This window comes from Quercus robur, chromosome 7 (genome assembly GCF_932294415.1).
Source record: "Quercus robur chromosome 7, dhQueRobu3.1, whole genome shotgun sequence".
Lineage (NCBI taxonomy): Eukaryota > Viridiplantae > Streptophyta > Magnoliopsida > Fagales > Fagaceae > Quercus > Quercus robur.
This window is the reverse complement of record NC_065540.1, coordinates 28,173,535-28,183,878: the sequence shown is the minus strand read 5'-3', so window position 1 is coordinate 28,183,878 and position 10,344 is coordinate 28,173,535. Positions and strand designations below refer to the sequence as shown.

At 49.1% G+C, this 10,344-nt stretch overlaps 1 protein-coding gene across 1 annotated transcript; it reads left to right on the top strand.

Moving 5' to 3' along the window:
• The first annotated feature begins 854 nt into the window (after nt 1-854).
• Nucleotides 855-1,370, top strand: LOC126691238 (uncharacterized). Its single transcript, XM_050386299.1, has one exon. The coding sequence runs from the start codon at nt 855-857 to the stop codon at nt 1,368-1,370; it is 516 nt and encodes a 171-aa protein (XP_050242256.1).
• The last annotated feature ends 8,974 nt before the right edge of the window (nt 1,371-10,344 follow it).

The window sequence follows — 10,344 nt, the reverse complement described above, 5'->3', positions numbered from 1 at the left end:
AAACTTTTTCCTATGAGGAAGAGCAACCTCGCAAACGCGGCCACAAAAGCCCATCTTACCAAGGCCTGGCCAACGATGCCATGAGTAAGGCCCTGGACCACATCTCCCAGTCCCCTTTCATGCGTAGGATAGAGGGGGCTGAGCTTCCTCGGCGGTTCCACCAACCAACCTTTGCCATATACAATGGTCGAACGGACCCAGTAGAGCATGTAAGCCAGTTTAATCAGAGGATGACCGTCCATTTCAAGGACGAGGCGTTGATGTGCAAGGTGTTTCCGTCCAGCTTGGGACCTATGGCGATGAGATAGTTTGATGGCCTTAAGCCAAATTCCATAAATTCCTTTAAGCAGCTGACACAGGCTTTTGGTTCCCGCTTCATTACCAGCAGCAGAGTCCCTCGGCCCCTAGATTCCCTCCTATCCTTGTCCATGCAAGAAGGAGAGACACTGAAGGCCTATTCAGACAGGTACTAGGAAATGTATAATGAGATAGAGGGAAATTACGATGACGTCGCCATTAGCACATTCAAGAGGGGCCTGCCGACAAAGCATGGTTTAAGAAAGTCCCTGACTGGGAAGCCGGTCACTAGTGTGTGCCAACTCATGGACAGAATTGACAAGTACAAAAGGGTTGAGGAAGACTAGCAGACTGGAAAGGGCAAAGTGAAGGTTGTCCCTCAGGAAAGGAGGGACTTCAAGTCAGACCGCTTTAACAATAGTAATAGGCCGCGAAGAGACTACTCGGAACAGTCTGGATCCATTAGGGTACAGGCAGTCTATGCTGTGTTCCGAGAACCATTACATAAGATCCTAGAGAAGGTGAAGAACAAACCGTTCTTTCAATGGCCAAGTAGGATGGCAGGTGACCCCTCGAAATATAACCAGAATCTGTATTGCACATATCACCAAGAGCCGGGTCACACCACCGATGATTGCAGGAATATGAAAAACCACTTGGACCGGCTTGTCCGAGAGGGGAAGTTGAGGCATCTATTACATCACCCTGTGGGATGGCAGGAACAATCAAACATCGAAACCAGGCAAAGCACATTGAGGCCACCCATTGGCACAATAAATGTCATCCTCGTTGCACCAGGAAGGACCGGTTCCAATCCTTTCAGAGTAATGTCAGTGGGCAGGCTCCCGGTTGAAGCTGACGACAGGGAATCCAAGAGGGCTAGAGCGATGGCCACGCCCTTAATCGGATTCTCGGATGAGGACAAATTGGGAACCCTTCAACCTCACGACGATGCCCTAGTCGTCACGCTCAGAATTCGGGGTCACGACGTAAAGAGGGTGCTAGTTGACCAAGGCAGCGCTGTGGAAGTAATGTATCCCGACTTGTATAAGGGATTGAACCTGAAGCCATAGGACCTGTCGGCATACGACTCCCCTTTGGTCAGTTTTGAAGGAAAAACCGTCACCCCGAAAGGCATGATTAGGCTGCCTATACAAACAGACTCGGACGTGGTGGAGGTGGACTTCATTGTGGTAGATGCATGCTCCCCCTACACTGCCATCGTGGCACGACCGTGGATTCATGCACTAGGGGCTGTGTCATCAACTTTACACCAAAATGTGAAGTATCCATCAGGAGGTCGAGTGAAAGAAGTGATAGGGAACCAGGCGATGGCCCGGCAATGCATAGTGTCAGCAATCTCACGATGACCTAATAATGAGCCCTCCACCTCAGCCGAGAACGGCTTATAGCAATTAACGACCCTGGTCCCAACCTCGGGTAGTGGAAGACCAACCATGGAGGCGAGTTGTGAGGATCTGGAGAAAGTACTTGTCAGATCAGACCCAAAGAGGTTTTTTCAGGTCGGCTCAGAATTACCGCCCCAAGAGAAGGTGATACTAATTGATTTTCTCAGACAGAATGTGGACGTATTTGCCTGGGACGCCTACGATGCCCCTAGGGTTGACCCAGATTTCATCTGTCATCACCTTAATGTTAGCCCAGTCGTAACGCCTAAGAAGCAGCCTCCTCGGCGACCGTCAAAAGAGCATGCAGACGCCATGAGAGAGGAGGTCACAAAATTGAAAAAGGCGGGGGCTATCAAGGAGGTATTCTACCTCGAATGGTTGGCCAACACAGTCGTGATAAAAAAGAAGAGTGGGAAATGGCAGGTCTGCGTAGACTTCACGGACCTAAATAAGGCCTGCCCGAAGGATCCCTTCCCCATGCCGCAGATAGACCGATTGGTGGATTCGACCGTCGGACACCCTCGAATGAGTTTTTTGGACGCCTTCCAAGGCTACCATCAGATACCCCTAGCCGCTGAGGACCAAGAAAAAACGGCTTTTGTCACCTCTGTCGAAAATTATCATTATAAAGTGATGCCCTTTGACTTAAAGAATGCCGGGTTGACCTACCAAAGGATGATGACCAGGATGTTTGAGCAGCAGATGGGTAAGAGCATCGAAGTTTATATAGACGACATGGTGGTAAAAAAAAAATTAGTGACCAACCATGTTAGAGACCTCGGCGATATCTTTCGAATTCTGAGAAAGTACAGGTTGCGCCTAAATGCGTCCAAGTGTTCATTTGGGGTGGGATCAGGGAAATTCTTAGGTTACATGGTGACCCACAGAGGCATCGAAGTTAGCCCTGACCAAATTAGAGTTATCCATTGCCTGCAGCCTCCTCGGAATCCCAAAAAGGTCCAAAAGCTCACTGGCATGATTGTTGCTTTAAACCGTTTCATTTCCCGCTCAGCGGACAGATGCAGGCCTTTCTACCTCCTATTGAACAAGTGGAAAGGCTTCGAATGGGCTGAAGAGTGTGCTTTAGCTTTCCAGCAGCTTAAGGAATACCTCACCCGACCACCAATTATGTCCAGTCTTGAGGCCGACGAGATGCTATTCGCCTACATTGCTGTAGCCTCTCATGCAGTGAGCTTAGTGCTAATCCGAGAAGACAATGGCACACAATGGCCCGTCTACTACGTAAGCAAATCGCTGCACGAGGCAGAGATCCGTTACCGCCCCCTCGAAAAGGCCGTCTTGACAATCGTACAAGCCACGTGAAAGCTCCCCCACTATTTCCAAGCACATACTGTTGTTGTACTAACCCAACTTCCGCTGAGATCCATACTCCGGAGCGCCGACTACACGGGTAGAATAGCAAAATGGGGAACGATTCTGGGCGCCTTCGACATTAGGTACATGCCTCGCACCGTTGTGAAGGGTCAGGTCCTCGCGGATCTAGTAGCTGAATTTGCAGAGCCCACACCAGGAGGAGGGGGAGGGACACTAAGCCCTGACGGGAAACTGATCAGCGCAATCAATCAGCAAGAGCCCAGTTGGTGGAAAGCACACATCGACGGCGCGGCCAACTAAAGGGGCTCAGGGGTGGGGCTCGTTTTGGTCTCCCCCGAAGGGATCACCATCGAAAAATCGTTGAGGCTTGGTTTCTTGGCCACGAATAACGAAGCAGAGTATAAGGCACTATTGGAAGGAATGTCAATGATTCAGAAACTGGGTGAAAAATCCGTGAACATGTTCTCGGATTCAAGACTCGTTGTGGGACAAGTAAATGGGGAATTGGAGGCGAGGGATGAAAGAATGCAAGAGTACCTAGTCCAAGCCAAGCGCCTGCAGACCCATTTCTATCACTTCAATTTGGTGCACGTGTCCAAGAGCGGGAACACCCATGCTGATTCTCTTGCAACGCTCGCCACCTCCTCGGCTCAGCCACTTCCTCAGGTTATTCTAATAGAAGACCTCTACCGCCCAAAGACGGCGAGGACCAACCCAGTACGGGTCCATAACGTCAGGGCTGGACCTAGCTGGATGGATCCTTTAGTACTGTTCTTAAAGCACAACACCTTACCAGAAGATAAAAACGAGGCCAACAAGATTAGAAGGAAGGCTTCTTAATTCTAGTTGTCCGAGGACTCTAAACTATACAGGCGCTCATTCCTAGGGCCGTACTTGCTGTGTGTGCACCCAGGTGCCACTGAGCTTATCCTGGAGGAATTACATGAAGGGACTTGCGGAAGTCATACGGGGGGTAGGTCCATGTCCCATAGGGCCATAACGCAAGGTTATTGGTGGTCGAGCATGCAGAAAGAGGCACAGGAATATGTAAAGAAGTGTGACCAATGCCAAAGGTTCGCCCTGAATATACATCAGCCAGGCGAAACCCTTAACCCGCTGTCCAGCCCTTGGCCATTCGCACAGTGGGGCTTAGGCATCCTAGGACCATTCCCTAAAGCAGCAGGGAACAAAAGATTTCTTCTTGTCGGCACGGATTATTTCACAAAATGGGTTGAAGCTGAGCCGCTGGCAAACATTAGGGACGTTGATGCCAAGAAATTTGTTTGGAAAAATATTGTCACTAGATTCGGAATTCCTCACACCCTGATCTTGGACAACGGTCTCCAATTTGATAGTAAAGCTTTCAAAAGATATTGTAGCGAGTTGGGAATTACCAACAGATACTCCACACCGGCTTACCCGCAGGGTAATGGCCAGGCTGAAACCATCAACAAAACCATAGTGAATGGGTTGAAAAAGAGGTTAGACGACACAAAGGGGAGGTGGGTAGAAGAGTTGCCCCATGTCTTATGGACGTACCGCACCACACCTCGCAGGTCCACAGGCGAAACCCCCTTTTCGATGACCTATGGGGCCGAGGTTGTTATTCCTCTGGAGATAAACTTCCAAACTCAAAGGACTACCGCATTCTGCCCCGGTGCCAACAATGGACTTCTGGAAAAGAGCTTGGACTTCATTGAGGAAAGAAGGGAGAGCGCAATGGTCCAGCTTGCCTACTATCAGCAAAAGCTCAAGCAGGGTTACGATGCCAAGGTGAAGCTAAGACCCCTGGCACCCGGGGATCTGGTATTGAGGAAGGTCCTGGGCACTGCGAAAAATCCTGCGTGGGGAAAACTCGGACCAAATTGGGAAGGCCCATATCGTATCACCTCCATAGCCGGCATAGGGGCCTACTTTTTAGAAGATTTGGATGAACGTGTAGCACCCCGTCCTTGGAATGTAAATAACCTGAAAATGTACTATTATTAATGAAAGACGTAATTCTTGGCGCCACACTACTGTGCAACGAAGTGTTAAACAGAACCCAAGTCCTGCGTGGCTCTTCAGACCACAGGTTTGGGAGAAATTAACTACCATGCTATTCCAACTAAGTGTTAAACAGAACCCAGGTCCTGCGTGGCTCCTCAGACCACAGGCTTGGGGGAAATTAACTACCATGCAATTCCAACTAAGTGTTAAACAGAACCTAAGTCCTGCCTGACTCCTCGGACCACAGGCTTAGGGGAAATTAACTACCATGCAATTTTATCTAAGTGTTAAACAGAACCCAAGTCCTGCGTGGCTCCTCGGACCACAGGCTTGTGGGAAATTAACTACCATGCAATTCCAACTAAGTGTTAAACAGAACCCAAGTCCTGTTTGGCTCCTCGGATCACAGGCTTGGGGGAAATTAACTACCATGCAATTTTATCTAAGTGTTAAACAGAACCCAAGTCTTTCGTGGCTCCTCGGACCACAGGCTTGGGAGAAATTAACTACCATGCAATTCCAACTAAGTGTTAAACAGAACCCAAATCCTGCCTGGCTCCTCAGACCACAGGCTTGGGGGAAATTAACTACCATGCAATTTTATCTAAGTGTTAAACAGAACCCAAGTCTCGTCTGGCTCCTCAGATCACAGGCTTGGGGGAAATTAACTACCATGCAATTTTATCTAAGTGTTAAACAGAACCCAAGTCCTGCGTGGCTCCTCGGACCACAGGCTTGGGGGAAATTAACTACCATGCAATTCCAATTAAGTGTTAAACAGAACCCAAGTCCTGCCTGGCTCCTCGGACCACAAGCTTGGGGGAAATTAACTACCATGCAATTTTATCTAAGTGTTAAACAGAATCCAAGTCCTGCGTGGCTCCTCGGACCACAGGCTTGGGGGAAATTAACTACCATACAATTCCAACTAAGTGTTAAACAGAACCCAAGTACTGCCTGGCTCCTCGGAGCACAGGCTTGGGGGAAATTAACTACCATGCGATTTTATCTAAGTGTTAAACAGAACCCAAGTCCTGCGTGGCTCCTCGGACCACAGGCTTGGGGGAAATTAACTACCATGCAATTCCAACTAAGTGTTAAACAGAACCCAAGTCCTGCCTGGCTCCTCGGACCACAGGCTTGGGGGAAATTAACTACCATGCAATTTTATCTAAGTGTTAAACAGAACCCAAGTCTTGCGTGGCTCCTCGGACCACAGGCTTGGGGGAAATTAACTATCACGCAATTTTCTCTAAGTGTTAAACAAAACCCAAGTCCTGTCTGGCTCCTCAGACCACAGGCTTGGGGGAAATTAACTACCATGCAATTTTCTCTGAGTGTTAATTCATGCTTGACTACATTGTTTAAATAGCGAATAATGTTTGGTTCTCAACAGTTAGTAGAATAACAGAAACTCATTCATAGTGAAAACAGAAAACGAAGCGAAGCAACAAAATTCAAAGGCAAATGACATCATTCATTGAAGTCCAAAAAGCGTTATTTTACAAGTTTTAGCAAAACAAAATGTAAAAGATAAAAAAGACAGTTACAAATAAAGTCCTACACTAATTTCCTAAGGCCTGGTCCTGAGTAGAACTCTTTGCAAGGGTTGGTGGCTCAGGCTGATCAACTGCAGTCTTGGGCTTGGGAATAGCCTCTTTGGCTTGCGCGACCACATCCCTAATTGTGAGAGTGTCCTCGGGCGACTTGTCCTTGGCAACCGGAGGCACCTCCTCAGCTTCAGGTATATGGGAATCTGAGGTTGTAGCCTTCGCAGGGAGGGGCTCTTCAGGAGGAATCTCGCAAATATCTTCTGGGAAGAAGATATTCTCAACTTTCCTGAGATCAGAGTCCACCGGAACTACTGCTCGGTCCAAGGCCACCCCCCAAGACACAGTAATGTAATTCCTACATACTGTAGCCATCTCCTCGGTCAGCCTAGCCTCGGTGTCCGTTACTCCATGTTCATGTGAGGTTACCACCGCAGCCTTGGCCGCCTCCCTGGCCACGCGAGCCACCTCCTTGGCCTTTGATAGCTCGGCCTTGAGGTCTACGACCATCTGCTTCTCAGTCGCGAGGTTTATCTCGGACGGATGAAACTGTTGGTGCAGATCCTTAGCCTACTTGGTAGTGGTCTTTAGTCCGGCCTCGGCGCTGGCGTGAGCTTTTTGTGCCTCCTTTACTTCATTATTTAGGCGATCCATTTCCAGCCTAAGGATGCCAGCAGCCTTCTCCGCAGTATTGCGTGACTGAACCTCAGCATGCAAGTCCTCACGAGCCTTCTTGGCCCACTCCTCGGCTACAAAAATTTGTTGGGTGACCTGCATCGGAGTAATGGGAAATGGATTAAAAGAAAATATTGAATAGATAGATGCACTAGGAAGAAGCTGAGTAGGGAAGAGTCTCGGCTCACCATGGTCATATCACTCTTCAGCGACATGAAGAGGTCTGGCTGCCAAGTCTCCCGGAGCCCTTTCATGTCACGGGGCAGGAGAAGGGGCTGCTACAAAGCCTCAGCCAGATAGGACGCCTGTCCTCGTTGGGATTCCCACAAAGTCGCGTCCCACGAGATAAGGGCACCATCCAACTCTAAGCGTGGGGACCAAATCCGTTGCTCCCTCCTTAGAGCTACCTCGTCTCGACTGTCAATAGATTTTATTCTTTTCTCTTTGGGCTCTTTGCCCTTCTTCTGCCGTTGCTTGGCCTTCTCGGGGCCGACCTCGCCCTTTTCCAGCTCTTCCACGGGCCTCTTTCGTCTCAAATTAGGAAGATGTTGTAGTGCTGGGTCGGTTGTGGAGGGGGGAGGAGGAGGAAGCTTGGATGTAGCCTGCTCCTTGGGGGCATCCCTGGAAGATTGCCCTTTATTTATGTTAGACAGGAGGCCCTTGAGACCCAACCTTGGTTTCAAGTCCATGCCTTCTTCCTCGATCTCTTGGCTAGTATCAACTTGTGCAATTACCAAACCAAGGTTTGGAGCCGCCGAGGCATGGTCTAAGTCCGAATCAGAGTCCGAGAGCTCCACAGGCTTGGCTGATACTTCTCCCTCCTCGGCAAAGTGGAACTGGTCTATCTGATCCTCAAGGGACAAGTGTGAGGAACCAACTCCTTCTCTTGGGACAACTGCCGCGGGAAGAGCACGCTGAGCAGGTAGTTGGACGAGAGGTAAGTTTCTCTGAGCAAGAAATCCTGGTATAGAGACGTCGATACGTGCTAATCGGGGACTTCCAGCCCTGATGGCTTGACCAACGTCCACTAAAGCGCACGAAAGGGGCTCGTAGTCCAAGATTAGAGGAGCAGCACGCAGTTGCCCGTCCTCGCTCACAAAGATTTCAGACCTCAGGAGGAAGTTGAGTGCCAGGACGTTGACCAAACTTAGCCGAGGAGTCGTTCGCTCTTTGTCTACAAAGCCCAAAGGAAGAGTTACATTAGTCTGAGGAGGCAAATAAGTAAAACCAAAACTGAAACAAAGAAAGGAGAACTCAAGACTAAGATCCCCTCCAAGGAATCTGACCCTACAATGCCCCACCTGGTGCTCCTGCCCTAACTGGGCAGTGAATACCGTCGTGCCATGCTCCGGAGACGATTAAAAGGTCGTCCTTCAAGCCTTTGTTGGACTTGGGAAGGCAGGATATCAGCCTCACCTCGTCGGACCTGGATTTCAAGTAATACGACTCGTTGAGGCTGTGACATTCGTATAGGTGAACTACGTCATGCCATGAGAGGCCGAGGTTCATCTGTTCATTCAGAGCGTCTATGCACCCCAGGATTCGGAACATGTTCGCGGTACACTGGTGGGGAGCTAACCTATGACCCCGCAGATAATCCCTGGTTATCCTCCCCATAGGGATCGTCATTCCTCCCTCTATGAAGGCTATCATCGGAATGGCGACCTGCCCCATCTTCCTCTTGAGTAAGATCTCTTCTAAGGAGCAATATTCTAGACCTACTCCCGGCGGGATACGATATTTGGCCCTAAAGCCCTCCATACCAGCTGGGGAGTCTACCAGTTTCTCAAGCTTACCCATCCCACTAACCCTAGGCAACGCGAAGAAGGTTTACTTAGGGAAGAGAGCTAGGAAAGGTGACAGAAGGGAAAGGAGCACTTACGGATTCGAAAATCCTAGGTTTTTCAAAGTTGTGAAGAACTCACCGGGAATCTTCAACTGAATGTCTGCGGAGTTTTGAACGCTTTGAAAGAGAAGGTGCTGGAGTGCTCTGAGTGCTTGAGTGCTTTTGCAAAAAATGGGAGTAAGTTCCCTTAGAAATCTTATATACCCGGGAGAAGCTGAACGGGCTTACTCCCGCCCAGAGAAATGGAAAAAATGTCAACCGTTGATCTGGTGCCCCACCGTTGGATTGGAAGGACATAAAGCCGCCAAGAGCAATAATTAGCGCCTCGTGGGTTACGAAACGCCATTAGCAATAATGAGGCATGTGGGGGTGTACCTCTGCACGGGTGAAGCAAGAATTCACAATCAATGACCCCACGAATGTCAAAATCCCGCCTTTTCTCCTCGGATAAGAGGGAAAGAACCATAATTTTGAGGGGCTATTGTAAGGGTAAAATTCCCAAATCAAACAATGGGCCTTGGGCCCCATACAGAGTCCAGCCATGTCCGAGGAGAAAGTGGGGCGCCAAAAGGGCTTCCAGCCCAACTCTTATGAGCCCAAACTTATTTAAAAAAGTGGTCCAAGGAGGAATGTCTCCTCAGACGTGCCAAATATGGACCAAACATGCACCCTACCAATAAGAAGGAGTCACTCTAATGAATATTGGTAGCAAGGACGAGCCTCACAAACCCGGGAGAAGGGAGAGAGTATAGGATGTCCAGGGAGAGATTACAGCTGCCGCATTAAATGCAGGGAAGCTACTTTTCTGGCCGTATTAATGTGGAAGGGACAGGCGAACAGTGTTACCTTGGCCACTACAACTCACAGAAAGGTAGGGGAGATGTCCGATGGGACGGGCACTCAAATGAAGCTCTAGATGATCAACAAGTGTAAGGCTCTGGTGACTTTAAGGGGGCTATATAAGAGAAGGGCATCCCCATGAAGAGAGGATGGAAAAAAGGGAAAAAGAAAGAACAAAAGAGGGAGAGAAAGACCATATCCTTTGATCAGGAACAGAAGTGCACCCACACATCTCCTCGAACCGAACATCCAGCGGACATGAAGGAGATATTCTTATGTTCAATCGTTGCATGGCCCAAAATTAACTAACACTCACTTCGTTAAGGCCTAGTTTTGTAACCCGCTCTCTACAAATTCATTGTCTAGAGTTCTTTGGGCCAGAATCACCTACTTGCTGGGCCTG

What these genes read in the sequence shown, in the direction of transcription:
- LOC126691238 (XM_050386299.1), top strand. Translation starts at nt 855, where the DNA reads ATGGCAGGTGACCCCTCGAAATATAACCAGAATCTGTATTGCACATAT.